This window comes from Phacochoerus africanus, chromosome 10, assembly GCF_016906955.1.
Source record: "Phacochoerus africanus isolate WHEZ1 chromosome 10, ROS_Pafr_v1, whole genome shotgun sequence".
Lineage (NCBI taxonomy): Eukaryota > Metazoa > Chordata > Mammalia > Artiodactyla > Suidae > Phacochoerus > Phacochoerus africanus.
The window spans coordinates 124362350-124376079 of NC_062553.1; the positions used below are offsets into that span (position 1 = coordinate 124362350).

The window sequence follows — 13730 nt, forward strand, 5'->3', positions numbered from 1 at the left end:
AACCACAAGTGTGTTCTCCAAGTCCATGTGTTTCTTTTCTGTGGAGAGGTTCATTTGTGCCATATGTTAGATTCCAGATATAAGTGATATCATATGGTATTTGGCTTCCTCTTTCCAACTTACTTCACTTAGCATGAGAGTCTCTAGTTCCATCCATGTTGCTGCAAGTGCCAGGATTTGTTCCTTTTTATTGCTGAGTAGTATTCCATTGTGTACATATACCACAGCTTCTTAATCTATTCATCCGCCAATGGACATTTAGATTGTTTCCAGTTTTTGGCTATTGTGAATAGTGCTTCAATGAACATACAGGTGCATGTATCCTTTTCAAGGAGAGTTTTATCTGGATAGATGCCCAAGAGTGGGATTGCTGGGTCATATGGTGGTTCTATATTTAGTTTTACCTAAACTCCTCTGTACTCTTTTCCAGAGTGGTTGTGACCATTTCCATTCCCACCAACAGTGTAGGAGGGTACCTTTTCTCTACAACCTCTCCAGTATTTGTTATTTGTTGACCTGTTAATGATGGCCGTTCTGACTGGTGTGAGGCGGTACCTCATAGTAGTTTTGATTTGCATTTCTCTAATAGTTAATGATGTTGAGCATTTTTTCATGTGCCTGTTAGCCATCTGTGTATCTTCGTTGAAAAAATACCTATTCACATCTTTTGCCCATTTTTCAATTGGGTTCAGGGCTTTTTTGCTGTTAAGTTGTATAACTTGTTTGTATATTATAGAGACTAAGCCCTTGTTAGTTGTTTCAGTTGAAATTATTTTCTCCCATTCCATAGGTTGTCTTTTTTTTTTATGGTTTCCTTTGTTGTGCAAATCTTGTCAGTTGATTAGGTCCCATTGGTTTATTTTTGCTTTTATCAAATATGTGTATTTCTATTGTATTTTGTCCAAAGATTTCTTCTCACAATATCTGTTGATAGAGTAATTCCTACATCTCTTCTATCCTATAGAACTTCTATAGGAACAACAAGTCAAATGGAAAGAAAAAAAAAAAAAAAAAACCTCTGAACTTTGTGCCTGTTATGCAGAAGTGAATAAGATAAGCACTATCCCTAATTCTTGATCCTACCTTCTAGTGGGGAAGAAATATAAACAAGAAGAGTAGAGGGCAATAGGAGATGCTATCTGGGGTATAATGTCCAGAATTTGAAAGGGGAGGCCTTTGGAAGAAGGGGTGTTTGATGTCTGAACAATGAGTAAGAGTATGAAACAAGGTGGTGATAAAATTGCAGGAAGTGTGACACCAGCTTTATGTGTCAGCTAGGCTGGGCTACAGACCCCAGTTACTCGTCAAACACTGACTCAGGGAAGCCTTGGCTCTGCTTAAAAAGGCTTAGTAGGTCTTTCAACTGATGAAATCAGGCCTACCTAGATTATTTAGGATAATTTCTCCTACTCAAGCAAATTAATTTTGTACCTAATCACACCCAGAACATGCTTTGACAGCAACACCTAGGTTAGTGTTTGACTGAATAATTGGGTAATATATTCTTGGCCAAGTTAACACAAAAAACTCACTATCAAAGAGTCTTCCAGGAAGAAGAGAAGCACAGGTTATGTGAATATAATGTTGAATTATTCGGTTTTTATTGGATTCTTTTCAGCCATAAATCTTTCTTAAGCATTTTAAGATGAGAGTTAAGTACTAATGAATTATAAAGATGTTATTTACATAACCAGACTAAGAGGCTATTTTTTTATTATAAGTTCATATTTTCATAAATGTAACATCTTTTATTTATTTATTTTTATAAGACAAAAGATTTCATTGAGCGGTAAAGTGCAGCTTTGGCTGTAACAACTAAGACAATACTAGCATATAGATGGTGATCCACAAGTATTTATTCTTAAACAAATTTTGAGAAAGATAGTAAGCTATTTTAGTTCAAAGTCAGAAATCACAGAGATGAGGAAGTTACAGAAATGTAAAATAAAGAGAAAAATGAGATTAAACTAGGCAGAATGAAATAAATGCTATATAGCTATAAGCAACATGGTCTTTGAACACAAGTTTTAGTGACAACCTCACATCAGGCCTTGTGGAGTCATATCATTGATTTGGGAAGGTTAATTTAGTGAAAAAACCTATGCTGGTTATTCCAGTCTGAAGCAATAGCTTGCTCATGGGATTGTTTAATTTCTCCATCTCTTAATTTGAATAAAAACTCAAAAAACACATTAAAAATAGTAACCATCCATAATCTGGCATTTAAAAAACCTACTCCAAATAGAGGATAAAAATCCCCCCAAAGCTCTCCAGTTCTTCTCCTCAGAAGTAATTACTGTTAATGTTTCTCAGCTTTGGCTTCTAGGCTTTGCAGTAGGCTTCTTCTTGTGATGTAGCCATCTACACCCACACCCACACCCACTTCTTTCTCCCATCTCTCCCTCCTTTGTGCTTTCCCTTCTTTTCTTTCTTCCTTACAAAAAGTGGTACTATTCAGATTGACTGAAACATAGTTTTATTTACTTGGTGAACATTGGATGCCCTACTAGTTTAATACATACAAATCTGCCTCATTTTTCTTGGTGAAACAGTGTGCTCTTAGAAGGATAGATCATAAATAACTATCTAACCATTGCTTGGTTGATTTTTAGTTGTTTTTGTTTCCTTTAAATAGTTAAGTCCAACTATCTTTTGTTGTAATATATCATTTATTTTTTAATAAACAATACTGCAGTGAACATCTTTGTAAATGTTTATATTTGGGTGCCATTATGTCTGTAACATGGATTCTAAGAAGTGGGATAATCTTTTTCAAGGTGTGCATAGATTTAATTTTTATTTATATTGTCAAATATCCTTTTCTGTGACACTAGTTTACACTACAGCCAGTATATGCAAATATGCATTTCCTTAACAACTCATCAATCATTTAGTATTTTTTAGCTAACTGATAAGTAAAAAGAAACTTATCATCTTGCTTTACATCATATTTATTATTTGAAGCAGAAAGCAAATGTATTGTTGAAAATTTTTTTCCAGGAGCATGGTGGATAGACCACATGGCAGAGGTAGAAACTGTGGCAGGAAAACACTTAGGAGGATTTTATATTAGTAAAAGTCAGAAGTAATACAGTCTTAAACTGGGACAGAAGGAGGTGTCTCTCCTTCACAGCTAAGTGCATGTCAAATAGCATGCTGGCTTCATGTCACTATTAATAATGTATGGGCATTATTTGGAAATTCTTTAAAAGCAAGAAAAAGTTTTTTTTTTTTTCTTTTGGAGTTAGAAATCATGCACTATCTCCAAATTGCACAATACATTTAAGGCGTTATATATTCAGCTACTTAAATTTAAATGATGAAACCATTAATACACTGCTTGAAATATAGAACATAGTCTTTGTCTTCCAAAGGATATTTCAATCCAAGTATTAAAAATAAGCTGGAGTCTCATTCAAATAGTTAATTCCAGTTGCCTTTTGTTGTAATATATCATGAATTATCTCTCTGATGGATGGGCAGCCAAATGCAGATAAAATTAGCTTTGCAGTCATTCATTTTAAATTGCTCTTGGATCATTTGGAAGTAAATTCCATTTCAGAAGAATATGCTTCAGGTCTCAGACAAAGAGATAATAGTCCTATATTTTATGATATAAGCAATAATAGTTTAAGTCTTATGATTCAGAAATATAGAAATGTATGTATTAAGTTGATGAAAATTAAGGCTTGATACATAGCAATAAAACCAGAAACCTAAAGCTTCCTAGATTGATGTTCATAGCATAATATTTTCCTGTCAAGAATTAGGTGGAATGAAAGTCTATAAAAATAATACATGGTACAAAGCCTTCTCATATGTATATGAGATAGCAGAAAAGGAAATGCCGAGATTTACTTGATATCAAGTTAAAAATGACAGTATTATTACTGAGTAATGGTAGAAAGTAGAAAATTATGTCAAGTGTTAGGGGAGGTTAAAATGAATAATAATAATTTATATGGATCAAAAGGTAATTATAGCTTTAAGTTAATACAGAATTCAATGAACAGAATAAAACCAACTTTAGAAATTTTACTTTGTTGTTTTGCACAAACTGTATGTAGAAAATTTGTTTAGCAATTTAATTAATCAAGTCATTTTCCCCAGAGAGCATAAGGCAGGCAGTATCGGTATCTGGAATGTGCCTTTATACAATGTATAATAACTTAAGATACTGTGGCACTTGTCAGAAATAACTTCACAGTCTGAAGTTGCTATTCACAAATTGAGTTTCTGTTATCTCCCTGAAGACTTTAGGAGGCTCTTTGGATATTTATATTAAGAAATAAAGTGGTAAGAAGATGCACTCACTATTCGCACCAGCTGAAAGATCAAATTGTTCTTTTACAGCTTCAAGTTTTGCAGCATGACCTTAATGGTATTAAAAAAAGCTGGTTGGTTTGTGTAGTAAAATGAATTGCATGAAGGAGCTGATCTCAGTAAACAGTCCACCAGTTCAAAGTAGAATCTCAAACCGTATTTATTATTCTCATGTACTAAACAGCCCTCTGGTGCCCTAAAAATGTTAACCTCGGTGTGGCAGGAATTTTACTTGTTTTGGATCAGGCCCACGGATGGCACCGGAGTACCTCCAAAGGGAAAGTCAGGAGCAGATAAAATCACACACTTTCCCTTGTATGCCATTGCAAAGACACTTGCTTAGAAGATTGATTGGCACCCGAGGTTCTTAGTCTGAAAAGCCGTGTCTTCTTCTAGGAAATATCTAATCCGTATAAGAGGCTGGGAAATAGCAAATACGTTTTAAAACAGATAACCACTAAGAAAGATGTGATTTCACGTCTCACTTCACCTGAAGTGGAACGCTCAGCTAACTGACATTGGTAGACAGGGCCAGGTTCATGTGGATGTGACCTGTGCTGGCACACAGAACCTGTGCTTGGTTTCATACTCTACTGTCAACCATGTCAGAATTCTTAATGCATTTTTTTTACAAGGATTCCCAAATTTTCGTTCTGCATTGGGCCACACAAATTTCATTTCGGGTTGCCAAAATTGAAAAGTAGATTTCTCCATGTGTGAGAGGCAAATCCATAGTATGGAGCAGTTAAATGTTCATGAAGCAGTATTGTCAGATAATCACTTGCAGATGATTTTTCCTTATTAAATACACATGGTATTTGGAAGTGTTCACTTTTTCCTTATTAAATATACCTGGTATTTAAAGATGCTCACTTTTTCCATATAGATGTAACCATGCTAGATATTTAAATACTCAGACATTTCCCTTTATAATTTTGGTTGAAGAGAATTGACTTGCATGTTTGAATTCTTTACTTACTCTAGAAGAAAAGTATAAGATGAAATTTGATAAAAAGGCAATTTATGAAATACCACTATATCTGGAAGTTAATGGTGGTACTTTTTTTTTTTTTTGTCTAGCGCACAGAGAGTGTTTTCTGAGCATGCTTAACCTGGTGGCGGGGGAGTTATTATCTAGGCCAGTTTCCATGGTTGGGCATGGTACCTAGACCATCTGTTGCGGATAAAGAAGGGAGGAATTTCACAACAGCCTGTGAGCCTACTGATAGTCACTCCACTTGGATTTTGTAATCCCTACTTCACTATACATATCTTACTGACTCTGGGTCTTGAAAATTATAAATGTCATTCTTACACCTGAATTGAGTACTAAAAAGTGATGTGCCCTATTGTCTGGTATGAATTAATCTAGGGCATAGACTTAAATATACATATAACAAGAAATATTAGCAACCTAATAGGTTGTCATTGGTTAAGGCATCTCTCTAGATATCAAACTTAAGAGACGGGATTCATACAGAGACTAGAATGATGTATTAAGGAAACACTGGATTTATGACATGATGAAAACATTTTCAGATGATAGAAATCATTCCTTAATGAGTTACATATTAAGTGTTATTTAACAGATGCTTTGAAAGAAATCAACACTTTATGATGCCTCAAACCAAGACAATTATGTCTCTTTCCTTGTAGTAATCTTCTTGTCTTAAAACTCAAAATTAAGGACGCAAAAATTAGTCTATACATTTTCTAAATATATCAAATCATTACTTTTTTTTCTAGCCCTTAGCAGAGCCTTGTTCGACTTGAAAACATGTATGTGATTTTTCTCAACTTCCATTAATCTTCTCAGTAGTTTACAGTAAAATACTCGGGAGAGGAGTTCCCTGGTGACCTAGGGGATTGAGGATCTGGTGTTGTCACTGCTCTGGCACAGGTTTGATCCCTGGCCTGGGAACGTCCTCATGCTGTGAATGTGGCCAAATAATAATAATAATAATAATAATAATAATAATACTCAGAAGAATTTTTTTTTTCTTTTTAGGCCCACACTGGCAGCATGTGGAAGTTCCCAGGCTAGGGGTCAAATCAGAGTTACAGCTGCCAGCCACAGCCACAGCCACAGTCACAGCAATGTGGGATCCAAGCCGTGTCTGCAACCTACACCACAGCTCACGGCAATGCCAGATCCTTAACCTATTGAGCGAGGTCAGGGATCAAACCCGAATCCTCATGGTTCCTAGTTGGGTTCATTAACTGACGAGCCATGAAGGGAACTCCAGAAGAAAATTTTTTGAAATGACTGAAGCAATTCATATCATCTTACATTTGAACTTCGCTTAAGTCAGTGATGAAGTAAAGGATGAAAATATACGTGTTTAGGGTATATACGTAGGTTGGGGTAATCAGTTTTTAGTGCTTCTCTTTCTGCAGGATATATATATGTAAATCCTTTTGCTACATTAATGAATAAGGTAAGGTAGTACATGATCATCTGATATCTTGCAATCGTTACTACTTCTGAAGGAACAAGTCTCACCTTCTAAAACAATGACTAAAAAAAGGCTTTTATATTTTTCATACCCGAATGAATATATTGTTATGAAACGCATACACGTGTTGTTGTATGTATAAATAGACCCCGAAAGTAAAAAGTAAAATCGAGTTGACCCTCTACCTTCATGAGTAATAATGATTAAAAACAGCAGCTAACATTTTATAGAACTTGAGTCTGATATTTTGTGGCACTTTATTGATTATCAGCACTGTCTGTCATTACATATAACAGTAAGTGCTTTGAAAGAGAAACAAGAAAAAATGGAATAAGGCTTCAAGACATCAGCTTCAGCCTGATGGATCTGTCAATACCTCAGTTCCCCATTCCTTTGCCTTTCTGAACTGTGTTTATTTAAGCAGTCTTGAGTGTTCTTGCATATTGACTGAAGAAGCTGAAATTGATGGAAATGAAGTTATTCTTTAGTAAGCTGACAGTTTGGGTCCTTGATGTTCAACAATAGAAAAACCAGAGATGATTCCCTGCCAGAAGAAAGCCAATTAAGGACGTAAAGTGAGAAAGCCAGTTGGAGACAGAAAACATCACTTACATTGCAGGCTTAGTAATTTATAATCAAGGAACAGCTTTGAAAGCTAGTTTTGTCTGTGATGCAAATGAAGCCAGTTTCTACTACAAAACAGATTGGTAGGGACCAGATGTCATTATATTCAACCGCTACTACATGACCTAGATCAAAAAAATCCTAGGCCACATTTCTTAGTGGGTAAATGTCCCCCTGACCAATGGCCATCCCCCAACACAGGGCCACAATTAATCAAGGATAACATCTTAGCAACCAGTCTTTAACTACCAATAAATACCATAACCGATATTTGCAGCTGAATATACATACTTTTAAAGAACTTGTAACAACTTTCAATTTTGGCCTCAGTTTTACCCTTACATATTAGCCTAGGGTACTTAATCAACTTAGGGAATTAATAATAGTTTTGTTCTTCACTATCCCTCATAGGAGGAAAATAAGTAGGCTTAACCTAAGTATAGTGTATTAGAAAGACTCCTTTAGGGGTTCCCGCTGTGGCACAACAGGATCAGCGGTGTCTGTACAGCGCTGGGATGCAGGTTCAATCCCCAGCCTGGAACAGTGGGTTAAAGGGTCCTGAGTTGCCATACCTGTGGCGTAGGTTGCAACTGTGGCTTAGATATGCTACAGGGAAGCAAGAAAAGAAAAAAAAAAAGAAGAAGAAAAGAGAGAAAGAAATACTCCTTTGACTTTTGTGGAATACAATAATAGGGTTTTTAAAGGCACTTTTTTTGGCCCAGTGTGCATGTATGCATGTACCACGTAGAAGTTCCAGGGCCAGGGATCAAACCTACTGGAGGCAGCAACCCAGGCCACTGCAGTGATAACACCAGATCTTTAACCCACTGCACCACAATGAACTCCTAAAGGCACTTTTATTATTTTCTTCTTTTTTATTTGGAATCATGCAGAACTCAAAGGAAACCATGCCTCAAATATGCAAATATCTCAAATGGTTTTGAGGCTTTGTTTATTCAGTGGTGTTGGAACAAGAAGGTGGGAGCAATATGTTTGATAAATTTCAAATATAAAAATGAGACTATTGTTCTTCATGTTAATATTCTAGTATTATTAATATTCTAATCAGAATAGGCTTGACTAGTCATTAACACACATGATATTTGGGATACATTTTCCAAATAAGACTAAATAGCATTGCCTGACTCTAGGCTCTACTGTGGATCTGTTATCTGACTTGATGTTATCATCTATATTTCCAGTGTTGAGTATAATTCAGAGCTCTGTAAATGTTTTTGGTTGAGTGAATGAATATGCTATGAAGCAGCACCTTTTAAAAATTATGACAGATTCAAATCTAAAAAGGCCTTTAACTCATGATTCTAGTATTTTTTTTAAGCTCCTTACAAAGGAATTAAGAATTACCTAAAAGCCTTATACTTTTCAAATAAATTTTTCTAATGAAGTTCCTTTGCTTGCTCAGCTCTCAAGGGTAACACTGTGTCATGGGAGGTGTAGTGATATGTTGGGGAGATCACAGTTTTTTGAGGGAAATAAACCTGGCTTCTGATCCTAGTTCTGCTGTTTACTACCTGTATTCTCAGAACACGATAATTGCCTCCTGGATGTTGAGTTTGCCATGTGTAACAGTAAGAATAACTATAGAAATCCTTAATTGAACAACCAGTCAATAGGCTTAACATATGGCCTAGTTCATAGCAACTACGCAAATTACTTAGAGATGTAGGAATCATTATTGTTATAGAACCAGGTTTGTTTCACTCAGCTCGCAGCAAACCAAAATGCAGAGATGGTATAGTTTGCAGGAAGGGGGGGGGCTTATTAGAAAGGCAGCCAAGTGAGGACACAAGGAGCAGGTCTCAGAATCACCCACCTGAAGGCAAGTGTCTTGTGGTATTTATGAGATAAAGAATAAAGGAGTTCCTGTTGTGGTGCAGCAGAAATGAATATGATTAGGAACCATGAGGTTGCTGGTTCCATCCCTGGTCTCACTCAGTGGGTTAAGGATCTGATGTTGCTGTGAGCTCTGGTGTAGGTCAGACACGTGACTCGGATCTGGCGTTGCTGTGGTTGTGGCATAGGCCGGCAGCTGTGGCTCTGACTGGACCCCTAGCCTGGGAACCTCCAAATGCCTGCAGGTGTGGCCCTAAAAAGAAAAAAAAAAGAGAGAATAAAGAGGTAAGGCAATCTAAGGCATGGGGAGCTTGGATAAAGGTGATTGGGAAAAGGTGGTTAATTCTCCTTCTGCACAGGTGTAACTAAGCTACAGGTCTCTGTTCTTGAAAACATGAAAGCACTTAGCATAATCTGAAGGTGGAGTTTTTGGCCCTCTGACATCAAAAGGTCACCGAACGTGCCCAGTTGAAGGATCAGTGGCCCTATCCAGTCTTAACCAGCTCAGCTCAAACTAGAGTAAGTTCAGCTCGAAAACAACTTAGTTTTCACAGTTGACTCTAAGTTCCCGGAAAACTCAGGCCAACATCTTACTGTTTAGACTCTATGCCTCTTAGAGAATATGCAAGTCCTTTGTAGACCTTGATTAGTAAAGGCAAGTGAAATAAATTTCACTAGTAATTACCCATGGTTTCCTTATTTTTAAAAGTAGCGAGTGCCAGGCAAATGGCTACAGTTTTGAACATTTTTTACTTTCTTCTTGTTTTACCAGACGACGACTTTTTTCATGAACTCCCAGAAACCTTTCCGTCCGATCCACCTGAGCCTCTGCCACATTTCCTTATTGAGCCTGAAGAAGCTTATATTGTGAAGAATAAGCCTGTGAACCTGTACTGTAAAGCCAGCCCTGCCACCCAGATCTACTTCAAGTGCAACAGTGAATGGGTTCATCAGAAGGACCACATAGTAGACGAGCGAGTAGACGAAACCTCTGGTGAGTCTGCCATTGTATTTGGACTGCTATTTAGGATTCACTCACTACTTTGACATGTTGTCATATTGTTCTTTCAATCATTTAAATTAAAAATGGAGTTATTATCCTTCGGTAAAAAGTTTTAAATCAGTTTGGTTATGATTTGGTGATCTCCTTCCATGCATTGCAAAATGAACATGGTAAATCTTGATTTGATTTCTGTTGAACTTTGTAGAATTAAAGCATGGTTCAGTCTTAAGAAGATAAATAATGAAAATGAATAGAATGAATCATGGTAAAAAAAAAATACCCTAATTAAAGATGCCCTCGAATTTCACTTGTATGTCAAGTCTAAATATAGTGTCAGTTCTAAATATCCTGGGATTGAGGAGTGTGTTCAACTAAAAATAAATGGTACTTGTTTACATGACTATCAAATGTTTAGTTACATGCATATTTCCCCTTATATGTTTTTTAAAAATTTGTTAACACTGTATTCTGTGTTTTTAACTTCCACTTAAAAAAGAATCCTAACTACCAATTCTTAGCTAGTGTTAAATCAAGAGTGATTGAGAGTAGTTGATACTGTGGGATCAGAGAGAAGAATTGGTGAGTTTGGCCTCCATTTGGGTGGGTCTTGATCAAAGTATCTTTGCTACTGGCTTTATTCCTGATTTTCTTGTTCTGTAAATATCATCTTTAACAGTAAAATACTAAAGCCATAGAAAAGATAAAGTAGATCTTAATAAGCTGTGGAGTTTACATTGGTCATAAAGGAAACTTTCTTGATAGCAAATTTTTATTCTACAATGGGTAACAAGATAGTTATGGAAACTCCTAGAGTGCTTTTAAATTGGAAAGATATATATCTTTGTGTGGTGGTTTAAGAGTTTTTGCTCTTCAGTAAAGCAAAGACAAATTTGAACTTTCAGATCCCTTCCAGACCTGTGATTTTATAATTAAGACTTTAAATATTAAGATTTCACTGATCAATATTTCCAAGCTAAATTATGAAAAATATGATAAAAGTGAAAGTATTTAAATATCTTCATTTTCTTTCATAAACATCTTTACATACTGAAATGATGTGGTTTCCAAATTCAATTGTAATTAATTTATTTTTGTATCCAAATGTTGGACTAATGAGGGGCAAGTGCTGACCAGCATTTGAAAGAGCTCTGCATTCAGTGTCTCTAACATTAAAGACCTATTAAGTGATGGAACATAAAGAAATAGAACAGATTGTGAGAGGACTGAGAAGAGCATCTTTAAAAAAAAAAAAAAAGCATGCGAGATGAGATATATACTTACATAACACAAATGGTCTTAGAAAATCAGGTGGCAGCTCTACATAATTGTGTGTGAGTTTTAGAGTCAATATGCTCACTGCATGCAAGCTGATGATTGTAGAAATAACTGCGTATCCAACTGTATGGCCGTTTCCATTAGGGAATTGTCCCACCTCTTGGTCTAATTACTCAGTAAATAACTCCACCAGATGTCTTCAAAATCTCAAGCGAATTGAGTTTTATTTGTTTCAGCTCATTTGTTTGTAAAGATGTCAAACACACACGTCTCATAGTAGGAAGATAATGTAATCGCAAACTGAGAGTCAAACATAGGCTTGTCTTTACTAAATTAAATAGAAAAATTATAAATAATACATTGAGTACCTCTACAGCTTTATGTTGTCTTGGTAATATGTGTGTGTGTGTGTGTGTGTATTTCTTTTTAAAAAGACATTTACTTTCTATAATGCACTATATTTTATTACTTATACATAAAATTAACTAATATTGCATACACCAATGATTAGTATACTTCTTAAAGCAACTATAGATGAAAATATGGGGCAAGTTTTCATTCAAATTCAGAATAAGATAGATTAGAGCTAAGGAAAGATTTGACAACCCTAGTACGTGCATAGTATTCATATTTGGAGTGGAATACAATGTACTTCTTTCTTGTCTTTTTTTTTTTGGTCTTTTTGCCATTTCTTGGGCTGCTCCTGCGGCATGTGGAGGTTCCCAGGCTAGGGGTCCAATCAGAGCTGTAGCTGCCAGCCTATGCCAGAGCCACAGCAACAAGGGATCCGAGCCATATCTGCAACCTACACCACAGCTCACGGCAACGCCAGATCGTTAACCCACTGAGCAAGGGCAGGGATCAAACCCGCCACCTCATGGTTCCTAGTTGGATTCGTTAACCACTGCACCACTACGGGAACTCCCTTTTCTTGTCTTGTCTTTTGTTCTCATCCAAAACTATATAAGATAGCTAAGCATACAGGCAAATATATTACCTTTAAATTTAGGACAAAGATGCCAATATATACTAGTATTATTTGGTATTGTTCTTAACATACTAGCCGATGCAATTAGACAAGGCAAATAATTGAAAAACATTAAAATTATAAAGCAAATGGAAAATGATCATTAGGATAAAAATGATTTTGTAGATCTGGGAAATGCACAGTTTCAAAGGAAAAAACTGAAAACATCAAGAGAATACAGAAAAGTGGCTGATAGAAGATATACAATACCCATCAACTTTTCTAAGTACAGATAGTCAACTCAAATTATAATGAGTTATAATGAAATAAAATGTATCATTTACAATAACAATATAAAAGAAAAATGTAGATACAAAGCTATCATGAAATTTGCAGAATTTTGGAGAACTTTAGAATCTATTGAGAGACAAAAAATGTATATAGTAACTTAAATAAGTGGAAAGACATATCTTGTTCTTGGATAGAAAGTCAATATTTTAAATATTTGCTATCTATAAATGAATCTAAGTCACCAACATTGTATGAAAATAATTTGTGAAAATAGCTAGAAGAATTCTGAAATGGTAGTGTAGTAAAGGAAATTCAGCTCTTTATAAATGTATTATAAGGTTAAAGAAGTTAAAACAGTTTCATCTTAGCAGAATAAGACACACAGGTTAATGGACCAAAAGAGAAACCAGGAAATAAACATCTAAGGCATTTTACAATGTGATGAAATGATTTTTCAACCTACAAGATAGGCAGTTGGAAAAGTAAAAAGTAAATAGAGCTTGGATTCTAGCTCATTCTTTAGAATAAAATTCTAGATGTTAAGGCTTAACACCATTATCATCATCATTATTGCTGTTGTTATCACCATGGTCACTAGGAGAAAAATTTGGCAGTTGGTTGGTTGGTTGTTTGGTTTCACTGGTGATCAAGAACTTTTTAATGGAGACAAAATCTAGACGCCTTATAAGAAAGCACTGTTAAATTTAAATATCTAAAGCCAGAAAAACCACAGAAAAGAAAGGCCAGACATATATTAATCAAAGGATTAATTTGATTAACATATTACTAGCTTTTAAAATATATTTAAGAGAAAGATCTGCAACCCAATATAAAATTGAGCAAATTTTTTACATGGAGATATAGGAAAAAAAATGTAAATGGTAAATATGTATCTAAGGAAATATTATCAAGATCAAAAGAGTTGTTATACACAGTG

General features: G+C 35.4%; 1 protein-coding gene across 1 annotated transcript in view; it reads left to right on the top strand.

Annotated features, from left to right (window-relative positions):
* Window positions 1-13730, top strand: part of UNC5C (unc-5 netrin receptor C) — a 383793-nt gene that overhangs the window by 204765 nt on the left and 165298 nt on the right. Inside the window, exon 2 of the mRNA XM_047797984.1 lies at window positions 10030-10251. Coding sequence (XP_047653940.1) covers window positions 10030-10251 — 222 coding nt within the window. The remainder of the gene's footprint in view (window positions 1-10029; window positions 10252-13730) is intronic.